The 12,176-nt window shown below is 49.0% G+C and overlaps 1 protein-coding gene and 1 long non-coding RNA gene across 5 annotated transcripts in view; one reads left to right on the top strand and one right to left on the bottom strand.

Moving 5' to 3' along the window:
• On the bottom strand, positions 1-9,697 carry LOC117070443. Of its 3 annotated transcripts, XR_004431927.1 has the most exons (3): positions 6,589-6,720; positions 4,201-4,301; positions 1-738 (listed from the first exon to the last, which is right to left on the bottom strand). It is a non-coding gene; the product is annotated as an uncharacterized LOC117070443 (long non-coding RNA). The 3 variants fall into 3 exon arrangements; XR_004431925.1 differs by lacking the exons at positions 1-738; positions 6,589-6,720 and adding an exon at positions 9,519-9,697 and having other exon boundaries at positions 2,978-4,301; XR_004431926.1 differs by lacking the exon at positions 1-738 and having other exon boundaries at positions 2,978-4,301.
• Positions 6,618-12,176, top strand: part of ANP32A (acidic nuclear phosphoprotein 32 family member A) — a 41,793-nt gene continuing 36,234 nt past the window's right edge. Inside the window, exon 1 of one of the 2 annotated variants that reach the window (XM_033189601.1) lies at positions 6,618-6,939. In XM_033189601.1, the coding sequence (XP_033045492.1) occupies positions 6,781-6,939 (159 nt within the window). In that variant the 5' untranslated portion in view covers positions 6,618-6,780. Of the gene's footprint in view, positions 7,141-12,176 lie in introns of both variants that reach the window. The other variant, XM_033189602.1, reaches the window with a different exon arrangement.

Raw genomic sequence — 12,176 nt, forward strand, 5'->3', positions numbered from 1 at the left:
TTTTAGTAGAGATGGGGTTTCACCATGTTGGCCAGGCTGGTCTTAAACTCCTGACCTCAACTGATCTGCCCACTTTGATCTCAAAAAGTGCTGGGATTACAGGTGTGAGCCATGGTGCCCAGCCGAGGAAGTCTTATTGACATCAGCAGGAATACATTGTTTCTTCTGACTTCAAATTTGGGAAGGCAAGCATTTGAAAAGAAATTGGGTTCAGATATTAGCTCTGCTTTACATTGATCCTAAATAGGTGATATGGTCTCTTGCTGGTAAGTAGTAGGGAGGAAGAGGGGAGATACTATGGGAGTAACATGGATCATCGGGAAACCTTCACAGCATTATTTTGTTAGAACATGTTCATGGATTTTTGGTTTGGTCACCTAGCACCAGAACACTTTGTTTAGGCAGAGTCCTAAAATAGGCAGGAGGCAGGGTCACACATCCCACCGTAGAAGCTAAAGGAGGAAGATAACATTTTTTCTCTGACAGCTGGGGCATCTGCAAATGTTCTTGCCAAGGGCTTTCAACCTCGAGGGAGTGACACAAAAAGGCAGGATGCTGAGATCATTGTAGGTATGGTGGGGTTCACAGCCCACTGCATAGAGATGACTTCTGAGGTGTGGGGTCCTCTGAAGACTGTACCTAGGGCAGGGACCATCTTGGCTGTGCTCCAGGTTGCCAGCTTCCCTGGCTTCTTATTCTTTCCTGGACCTTGTTCTTCTTCTTTAGCTCTGTGACAGACTTATAAAAATTGCCTTTTTCTTGCATTGGTCAGGGTAATTTCTGTTGTCCTCACCAAAAATTCTGACTAGAATAAACATTCCACATATCATCTACACCTATAATTTCCATTAAAATAACTGTTTCATTGCAAAAATTATCAATGGAAAACTTTTAAAATATAGACAAATAAAAGACCCCAAAACCAAAAACCACTATGACCTCAACACCCATGCAAAACCATTGTAATCCAAGTTTTTAAACATTTTTTGGTACATACTCTCCCAGACTTTTTTCCTGGGCATATGAGTCTTTTCTGTTTTTTTTTTTTTTTTTTTTTCATTTTCCCTCTTCCCCTTTCTTCTTTTCTTTCGCTATTATAAAAGTGCTATGATATGACGATCAACACGTCTGCTATACATCTTTGCACACTTGTATCCTGAGTTTGCTCTTCTGCCTTATCTATAGAATTACTTCTCAACATGAACACAGACATGAGTTGGTCTAGCCTAGTGAAAAATGTTTGTCACACTCACTTGACTTGCCCTCCAACAAACAGATGTAGAAGTGGCAATTCTCATATACAAGAAGGCATATAAAATAATTTCACGTACATTATTGAGTTATAAGACCAATGCAAGGCTGGGCAGCACGGCTCATATCTGTAATCCCAGCACTTTGGAAGGCCCAGGCAGGAGGATCGTTTGAGCCCAGGAGTTTGAGACTAGCCTGGACAACATGGTGAGAGCTCATCTCCATAAAAATTTAAAAATTAACCAGGTGTGCTAGCACATGCCTGTGGCCCCAGTTACTTGGGAGACTGAGGCAGGAGGATTGCTTGAGCCCAAGAAGTCAAGGCTGCAGTGAGCCATGATTGCATCACTGCACTCTAGCCTGGGTGACAGTGAGACCCTGTCTCAAAAAGAAAGGAAAAAAAAAAAAAGACCAATGCAGCAGAGTAAAACATGAAACATGTTCCTCCACTGGGTAAAAGTCCTCTAACACCTATCATGGCTATCTCATTTCGTCATGTACAAATGAATTCAAAGTTTTTATACTATAGTTGCCAGGATCCAGAACTTCCAAAGAAAGTTTAGGGTATACATACACTCTCGCCTGAAAGGACCCAATATTTCAACTAGAAATACATTAAAAATTTACTAATTTCTCAGAATGCATTAAATTGATCTCTAATTCAAGAGGCGTTGTAGAAAATGTTTTACAGATAGATCATTACTTAGAGGTACAAATAACAATTGCCATTACAAAGCAGAGAATCTAAGAGGATTTAATTATTGTACACATAATTTTACTATGCATATGGAAGTTACAAATGCCATTTGCAAATAGTAAAAATATTAAAAGTTCCTAAAAAGTCTGATCTCTACCTCACATCTTAATAGATTTTAGTATTCTTTTCTTCATAGAGGTAAACCTCAACTCCAGATGGATTAAAACACATCAGCAGAATCTAAATTAATTGTATTTCTATTTTTCAACCAAAATTGCCTTAGGTCACTTTGTTCTATAGCTCCTCATTCCATTATCTGTCTTTAAGGCATTTATTTTTTTCCTTCCCAGTCATATTTTAATACTAAAAGTAAGAGCTTACAGCTCTGGTTTTCTTCCTGATGAATGGTAAACAAACTTCCCTCATTGCTACTTCAAAATTGTCTTTAATATATTTAAGAAACCGATTCACAAAATTTTTAGAGACTTCCAAACTAGTGTGCAAGTGAGTTTTTTTTTTTTTTTTCTCAGATGGAGTTTCACTCTTGTTGCCCAGGCTGGAGTGCAATGGCACAATCTTGGCACATGGCAACCTCTGCCTCCTGGGTTCAAGTAATTCTCCCACCTCAGCCTCAGCCACCCGAGTAGCTGGGATTATAGGCACGTGCCACCAAGCCTGGCTAATTTTTTTTTTTTTTTTTTTGTATTTTTAGTAGAGATGGAGTTTTACCATGTTGGCCAGGCTGGTCTTGAACTCCTGACTTCAGGTGATCCACCCGCCTTGGCCTCCCAAAGTGCTGGGATTACAGGCGTGAACCACCACACCTGGCAATTTTTTTTTTTTTTTATGAGACAGGGTCTGGCTATGTTGTCCAGGCTGGAGTGGAGTGCAGAGGTGTGATCTCGGCTCACTGCAACCTTCACCTCCCAGGCTCAAGTGATCCTCCCACCTCAGCCTCTGGAGTAGCTGGGACTACAGGTGCATGCCACCGTGCCTGGCTAATTTCTTTTCTTTCTTTCTTTTTTTTTTTTTTCATTTTTGGTAAAGATGGTTTCACTATGTTGCCCAGGCTGGTCTCGAACTCCTGAGCTCAAGCAATCTGCCTGCAGCTTCCCAAAGTGCTAGGATTACAGGCGTGAGCCACCGCACCCAGTCCTTTTTTTCCTTTTTAAAAGAAACCAACCATCTTAAAGCTGTTTGTAAAGATTTTGACTATTTTTTGTCTTTAGAGAAACAGGTCTTGCTATGTTGTCTGAGCTGTTCTTGAACTCTTGGGCTCAAGCAATCCTTTCACTTCAGCCTCCCAAGTAGCTGGGCCTACAGGGGCACATCACCATGCCTGGCTTATTAATTTAATTTTAAAAGTCACATATATGACTGTTTTCATCCAACAGTGCTTTCTGTCCATGACCAACCCATTGATAAAGTTAACTACCCAATCATTAAAAAAAAAAAAAAAAAATCCTTTTTCTAAATTATCAAATACTTTATTAAGCAAAAGAAAATAAGGAATAAACTTTTTAGATCCCAGGCTTCAACATTATTTCGCTATTCAAATAAAAATGTAGTAGTTTTCACATTTGTTACCACAGATTTCAAAATAATAATCTACATTCCTAAAAACTATTTACATATACAAACAATAGAGAACATAATTAAGCTGGAGTTTTTCCAGTCATTGTCTTTGGGGTTCAAGCAGCAGAACCATGATGTAGGTAAGAGTATTAAGGCCGATTGCCAGTGATGTGATTCAAGCTCAAGAACAAAAAGTTGACCTGTGGGTATATTAGCTTGACTCATAAAAAGGATGCTAACCAAAGGGTCTCCATCTTTGGCGGCCAAACAAGGGCAAATGTGCTACTGGTGCAAAAGTAATTGTGGTTTTGCCTTTTTTTAAAATGGTAATTACTTTTGCACCAACCTAATAAAATGGCAATAGTAATGATATGGTTATTTGTAAAACAGTACTGTCCTACACATTTCAACAGAGCCTAAAGATACTCATAGATCATAGGTCTTTAAGAACAAAATAGGCTGCTTATTTATTTGGAATGGTTCTTGATGGAGGATATTCTGGAAGGCGGGAAGATCTTTCCTTCCTTGGCCATCTATCTCTCTAGGGGGTCAAACTTTGAATTGTATCTCATTTATTCTTCTCAGAGTGACTCAAACCTAGTTTCAGAGGTTAGAGACTCTACATCTTTCAAACACAATTCCTATTGTAGAATTACACAGTAGATAGGAACTCTTACCTGTTCCCAACTCCGTTTCAAAATTCAGCCAAGATTCCTTGATAGGGCATTTCTTTTCTTTCTATACTTTCTGCATTGCCACTTAGAACACTTATTTACTCCTATAATATACAATAAAATGTAATTTAAAAAACATCTTTGTAAAATAAGATATGTAGGAGCATTTTTTTTTTGATATTTGGTCATGTTGTGTGGGGCAAATACAGCTCAGCTTTGGCTGAGCTATATTCCTTTTTTTAATAATAAAAAAGCAAAATCATATGAAAATTTTCTTACAAATAGATCTATTTGTAAAAGCAAAAGAAAATTTCTTATTTCAAGTATGTAAGGAAAGCGGAAACTATTCAATTGGTTATACATATACTTTTAGATATTTCAGTTTCTGTAATGATTGACACCCAGTGAAGCCTTCTTTCAATTTTCTAACATTAATACAAAAGTTATCAAAATGTATAAAAGTAAGATGCTTCTAAAAACAACTGTCACATTTAATGTTTTGATTTAGTAATCAGGCCATGATTTTTTCAACTCTAATTTTAATTTGTTTCTGTACTTTCTCTTTAATGGGAGAGGGGGTGGGGCTTCCAAGTCTTCCTCTTGAGTCTTTGTACAATAGAGTGAGCTATTTGCTTCTATTTAGCAGAGTTGGATGGGGCATATCTCTGCATTTGATTGGTTGGTTTTTAAGGGATTACTCCTCTGGAAAGACAGTCTCATATCGAATTGCTAGCAGCGTGGTCTTAACTGTGGTTAAACTTTGAAGATGAACATTTACCATCAAAGAGAACACAAACTTCAGGACTCCTGTGTTACACAGATCATACACACCATATTGACCTGTTTTGATAAGGTTCTGTTTGAATACAACCCTAAACACCATATCCAGAAACAACAACTGTCTCAATGGCATAAATAGGTAATTTGGGGTTTCTCGTGTTATTACAAAGAAGCCAATAAAACTTAAAATAAATTGCAACTATACAAATAGGCTTCAGTAAGATTAACAAAATCTGAGGATGATAGGTAAGTCAACAAGTTAAATAAATTATACTATTTATAACCAGATGAAATAAAACAATGACTTCTAACTTTTATGTTGCATTTCCCACCTACTCAGAGTAAACATCAGACTTCAAATTCCATTTATCATTTTATCTGAAAGAATTTCCTCAGTCAAATCCTTAGTTGCAGGGCTTTACACTTGCAATCCATCAGGTTGCAACATTAAAGTTACTACAGCTTTTTCCCCAGTGTAAGCATTCTGTATGTGTTTTATTTACATTGTCACCTTTTACTTCCTCCTCAACTTTATATGTCTAAGAATGAAACTGTATTGCTATTATGTAACAGTATTTTAACTTTGCAACATACATACTGGTTTCTCTCTCCTTTGAACTCGTGTTCCTGAAAAATAAACACAATGTATCCGGAAAAACTATCTTGAGATGTGTGGGGAAGAGTGCAGACATGTAGAAACAGACACTAAAATACAGTCGTGTGGAAAGGTAAGGATGTATCTGTCCTTGTTGACAACAATCCCCGTGGTTTATTAACAGCCACAGGCAGCCACCTTAGTGCCATAAGTCGGTAACCCAGTGGGCATCAGGGCTTTAAGGTCTCTTAAAACTTAATGTGATTCAAAAATACCCAAGGCAAGCACGCCGAAAAACCTGGAGAAAGTGCTCCAGTTAGAGCCTCCTTGGCAACCCAAACCGAACCAAATGACTCAGGTGGACGATTAGAATAAACCGTGCGCCGTTCTCTTTCACTAGGTCTATAAAGCCCATAAATTATGTTTGGTCCAGAAAACCAGGAGTTATGAGCACCTTCCTTTTCCACCTTTTAATATTCCGTATATCCAGCAACAGTTCTTAATCCATGGTCTTCATTCATTTATTGCCTAAACAAGATCTTGGGTGTCTCTTGGTGATCACTTCTTCCAAGCTGACCTTATATGATAGCAAACTGAAAAGCCTCTTCGTGGGAAGGGTCGCGACCGCGCGGTAAGTCATCCAAAAGTGGAAGCATCTCGCTTTTACTGACTTATGTATACGAGGGTGGCGATGACGGCGGCCTGACCCGGACGAGGCCGGAGGGGAAGGGGCGCGCGGGCTGGGCGGCCGCGGCGGGGGTGACGGGGGGCAGCCACGCTCCTCAGCGCTAGCCGCCGGACCCGGGACACGACGAGCCCCTCCCCGCATTGCACCCTGACCCCTCCCCTCCTTCCAGGCCTTTCATCTGCCCTCCCGCTGGGCAGCCCGCGGCCCCCGGACCTCAAGCCGCCCGCCTCCTTCCGCAACCCCGTCGCGCCGCCCCGCGAAGCCCTCAGCCCGGCGGGGACCCCGACCCGACCCCTCCGGCCGCGCCCCTCCCCCTCGTAGAACGCACCTGCGGCCCCGCCCCCGGCCGAACGCTGAGGCGGCGGCGGGCTGGCGAGGCCGGGCGGCTCGGCCCTCGCGGCACAGTCACCTTCCCTTCCCCCGCCATTCCGCCCACCCCCCTCACTCAGCCACAGAGCAGCCGCCGCGCTCCTCAGCCGCCCCGAAATCTAAAGGGGTCCGTCTCCGGCACCACAACCAAATGGCCGAGCCTCCCTGGCCGGCTGCGCAGCCCGCCCATTGGTCCCTTCCCCCCCGCCGCCGCTGCCATTGGCTGTTGCCCGGAGACCCTCGGCGGCGATTGGCTCGGGCCGCTGCCGCTCTTCCGCGGGGCCGCAGATCCCGCCTCCACGGCGATCAGGTTAGTGTGCGCCGCGGGTGCTGGGGGCTCGAGAACCGAGCGGAGCTGGTTGAGCCTTCAAAGTCCTAAAACGCGCGGCCGTGGGTTCGGGGTTTATTGATTGAATTCCGCCGGCGCGGGAGCCTCTGCAGAGAGAGAGCGCCAGAGATGGAGATGGGCAGACGGATTCATTTAGAGCTGCGGAACAGGACGCCCTCTGATGTGAGCATTTGCCAAAAATATCTCTGTCGGTCCATTCTCCTACTTTGTGTGTGTGTGTGCGCGCTGGGGGGAGGCACTTTTTTTGAGGGGGGCGCCCGGGAGGTGCGGGTTTGGGGGTCGGACTGCAAGCGAATTGGCAAGGCTGGGGGGTTGCAATGCCATCCGAGCATGTTCCGGCTGCCGCCGCCGCTGCCCTTGGTGTGTGACTACCTGTGCGTGTGCTCCCGCGTGTGCGAGTGTGGGTGCGAGAGTGTGCGTGCGAGTGTGCACCCATCGGGGGCCAGCGGGCGCACGCGTTTGGGTCGGAGAGAATGAGGCGAAATCACCCTCGGAGATCGCTGCTCCCGTGACTCCGTCTGGGGGGAAGATTAACGAGGGAGGAGGAGGAGAGGGGCTGCCTCCTGAATTTAACAACAAAAAAAAGGGGTTTTACATTTTATAAATGTATCCCCCCTTCCGCCCCCCTCCCGCGCCTCCCCCCTCCCTTTCTCTCGCTCGCTCGCTCGCACACACAATAAGTTTGGGGCTTCGCGAGTCCGGTTTAGTTTCTGATAAATGTGGGCCGAGGGCCCCGGGGAGAGCGCGTGGGGAGGGGGCTGCAGCGGAGTTGGGAATGGCTGGAGTTTAAAGTGCGTCTTCATTTCTTTGCAGTGATGAGGCGAGAGACGGGGGAGCCATATTTGTAACTTTGTAGTGTTCGTGAACGCGCCCTTTCTCTCCCTCCCTCCCTTTCTCTGCCTCCCTTCCTCTCCTCCTCTTTCTCCCTCACTCTTTCCACCCCACCTTCGGGCCAGATGCTGATGTTTCTTCCTTTCCTTCCGAAGGGAGGATAAATTCGAAGGAGGGGGAGGGATTTTCGAACGTGCAAAGGCACAGATAATCCCCGCGCCTCCCTGCCTCCACTGATCGCTGGTGCAAGTTGCCCAAAGGCTACGTCCCGGTCCCCCCTCGCCCCAGCTCCTTCCGGCCTCCCCAAGATGCCAGCCTTTGGGCCCTGGTGTCCCCCAGCTCGAACCCCCGTTCCGTCTTTCTCAGGGCTGGGCTCGTCGGCAGCCATTCGGCTCCTGCTTAATAAATGGGCACGGGAAACTTTGTCAGGACGCGAGCTGCCCGGAGCTGGCGCCGGTGGTGGGTACTGGCTGGGTCCACGTTTATGCGGGCATGGCAAACACGCAGCTCTAGGATGGGAGTTTGCCCGCTAGCCGCCGTTATTGATTGGGCAGCGGCGGGAGCACGGCCGGAGGAAACTTACACGGGTGGGAATCGCCAGGCTCGAGCGAAAGCCCACCCCCGAGGAGGGGGAAGGTGAGGGTGGGTGACTCGAACGCTGGTTTTTATTTCTGCCTCCCTCTCGCTTTCAAACCTGAGTGTTTTCGGCGAGTTGGCGGCTCTGGGGCGGAGACCCCGGCCAACTCCCCTCTTGGCCCCTCGGGGGGACCGGGGACGCGCTGGCGGGAGGACGCCCCCAGTCTCGGTGGCCCGAGCTCCACGGAGTTGGGAGTTTGGGCAGCACCGTGCGCTGGCCTGTCGCTCCTCCAGCCCGTTAAACCCGAATCCCGGCGAAGGCAGGCCTCGCTTCCTCTTTTCCCTAGTTCCTCCCCCCAAACCTGAGTGAGACTTTTGAAAACAAGATCCTTTTTGTCTACCCCCTCCCCGCCTTAACGCAGCTGTGGACTGGAGACGTGCGAGTGCCTTATGGCGCGCAGGGCGGGGAGGGGGCGGTCGCGGGAGAGTAGGGGGCGCCGCCGGAGGAGGCCGGAGTTTCCCCGCACTATTTGCCATTGGTTTGCTTCTCTCCGGCCGCTTTCGTCCTGGCCGGGACCCGGCGCCTTGCGTTTGGGGGCTGGGTGTGGTGATGGGGGAGGGGGCCGGGGCCTCGGTCTTCCCGCGTACTTTCCGGAAGCCCCCTGCGCGGAGGGGGAAGGGCGCCGAGCGCGGGGTCGGGGTCGCCGCGGGTGGGTGTGGGGGCGCGGCTGGCCTGGCGAACCCGACTGACGCTGCCGGCCCCCCGGGAGCGAGCCGGAAAGCGGGTCGAACCGGCGCTTTAAACTTCCCCGAGTGTGTGTGTGTGTGTGTTGGGGAGGGGAGCGCACCGCGCCGTTCTGGGAGCGATTTCTCACGCTTCGCCCCCTCGCCTCCCAGCCTCGCGGCCCACACGCCTGCCCCCTGCCTGGAGGCGGGGTGGGGCGCGGGTGGCGGAGGAGGGGGCACTTTCTGCACATTTGCGGGGGTGGGGGAGAAAGCTAGCGAAAGAGGGACAAAAGGGGTGGGGGAGGAGGAACTGTATTTTTTTAAATGTTCTTAAGACAAATGGCTCCCAGAGCGCGCCCCCTGCGCCCCTCCCCGCCGCGCTGCTCCCGGGCCCCCCACACACCCACCTTCGGCACCTCTCCCAACTGGGCTCCGGGAGCTGGTGGCCATGCCGCGACGCCGAAATAGGACGAGCAGCCATGTTTCCCGGGGCTCGCGCCGCACGCCCCGCCCCTCCTCCCCGGCGCGGGGCGCGGGGCTCGGAATGCGGGCTCTGGGCTCCATGCGGCGCGGGGCGCGGGCAGGCGGGCGGTGGGGGTGCAGTACGCGCGGGGCCGGCCTTGTGGCTTCCCGGGCTGGTTTCGAGCTCCAGGTTTTATTTTTATTATTTGTTTTTGTTTATTTATTTTAACGGCTAGGCCCACCAGGGGCTGAGCCCGAAGGGCGCCCAGGCGTTACTGGGGGGCGGGAGCCGCCGCCAGGGCCCTGCGCGCCTGTGGCACGACTGTCGGGCGCCGGGCTGCCATTTTGTCACCGTGGCTGTTGTCGCTGTGGGGGGCGGGGGGAGCGGAGTCTTGCGCCATCGCCCCGACGGCCTCCCCCGCGGAGGCGGCAGGGGGAGCCGGCATTGGGGACCCCCAGTTGTGCTCTGAGCCCCGATGGGGGTTTCCGCCCGGCGCCAGTGGCCTGAGGCTGTGCTGGAGCGTCACGGCGGCCGCGGCGCCGGGAGGACGACGATCCTCTGTGCAAGTGCCCCCCCACGCGCTCCCTGCCTCCCCCGCCCTCCTCTCCGGGGTTTTGCTGTTCCTCCTGCAGGCGTTCAGACGTAGTTAAATGTGGCCTTAAGGACTAACCGATCGCTCTGGTGTTTGCTCTTTCGGCGGAAGTGATAGAGTAAGGGGAACATTAAACACGAGGTTCTTTTGGCGGGGGTGAAGGGTGTCGCGCACGCGACTGTAGTGGCCCTGACTGAAGCCAAGGACAGCAGCCTCTTCCCCGGGAGGGAAGAGTTGTCGATCCGTTGGGGAAACGCCCTCCCGGGCTGGGCTCTCCGGGAAGGTAGGTCGAGCTCCGTGTTTCAGGTGGATGTTGCAGCGCCCTGCAGGCTAGGGGAACCCTCCTCGGTCTTAACCTGCTCCTTCGCCCTTTTATTTTTGCCTGGGGGAAGACAGCTACAATAGTAATGAGGTCCTAAACCGAAAGAGAGGGATGAAGGTTTGCTTTTGAAAAAAGTAAACCGCCTTTCTCTGGCTGTTGACTTAGGAGCCAGGCAATTCGTCGCGTCGGGTCCTCCAGTGCTGGCGTCTCTGAGAATTTTTAAAAGCCGGTGTTTAGGTGCTGGTTAAGCACCTCACGAACTGAACTCTGGTATCTGTGCAGAGACTAACTTTCATGGCAGTGTCCAGCAGAGACTGCCTTGGAAGCCAGCTTTTACTTTGACCTTTGGAATACATCGCATGATGTTTTCCAGACTGACTTACTGCCTAATTGGGTTCAAGTAGCGTGATATTAACTCCAGTTTATGCAAGCCAACCAGGAACTCACAGGCAGAAAATTGAGCCTGAATTCCCGTATGGTCCTCGTCAGTTGAGTTCTGCTGCTGATAGTTTGGAGTCTGGGGGGCTCCATGATGAAGATGGGCTTAGGAATTACACAGACCTGGATTTGAATTCCCCCTGCCACAAGAGGTAGGATACGTTTACCTGCCCTTGTGACCTTGGACTGGCGAGCTTAACCTACCTTTTTGAAGCTTGGTTTCTTCACCTGTAAAACGGCATAGTAATTCCATTTAATCAGTAAATGATGACAAAACTGGTTTGATATGGCCCTCAGTATATGCTGTCTATATGACAGTGTTAGTCTCGGAGACATATCAGGGTGCTTCCAGGCATTACTTTGAGCTCCTCCATGGTTTAGGATAATAACAATATTAGCTAATGCTTACATGGCAGCCACGCTGTGTCTGGCACATTTCTTAAGTGGATTACATGTATCAACTAATTTAGTCCCCACAACAGCACTGTGAGGTAGGCATTATTATCATCATCATTGTGCATATGGAAATTGAGGCATACAGGGGTTGTCATGTGACCAGTGAGTGGCAGAACCAGGATTCAGACTCAGCCAGTCTGCATACTCAACCTCTACACACTCCTTTGAAACACGCTTTTTTCTTAAGATACTGTAAGGAAGAGCTTTTACTTCTCCAGCTTTGGAGTGGTGCCACCTTAGAAAGAGAATGAATTTTCTATTATTGAAGATGCTGAAATGAAGAGTGGATAGCATCCTAGTTGAAGATATTAGAGGGCCAGGAGGTTCAGGACCAGGGGCTCTGGATTATCATTTTATGAAGCCATGCATTGAGTTTACTTTAGCACATCACAGTGGGTTAGATTGAAGTGGATCTGGCCTTTAAGGTGCTGGGGGACACATTTGCAGTAAGGAGAAGACAAGCAGGAGCTGCTCAGGCAGTGTGCATCTGCAGCCAAAAAAAACTTAACATAATTGGCATGTCATTAGTATCTGGGACATAGTATACTCATAACACCTCATGGATCATCTCACTTAATCATCCCAGCAACTCTTTAAGAGTAGGCCAAGCAGTGCAATGCCATCCCTGTTGTGAGGATGAATCATCTGATTTTTGGAGAGGTTGAGCAACTGGTAGGTGGCACAGCCGGGTTCTCGCACTGCAAAACCACAGTCCCCTTTGGTGGACAGTGGACAGAGACTCTGAGGATTGGATAGTCCGTTGGGTCCATGGCCCATTACCAGAATCATGTGAG

Source organism: Trachypithecus francoisi, unplaced genomic scaffold, assembly GCF_009764315.1.
Source record: "Trachypithecus francoisi isolate TF-2019V2 unplaced genomic scaffold, Tfra_2.0 Lachesis_group3, whole genome shotgun sequence".
Classification (NCBI taxonomy): Eukaryota; Metazoa; Chordata; class Mammalia; order Primates; family Cercopithecidae; genus Trachypithecus; species Trachypithecus francoisi.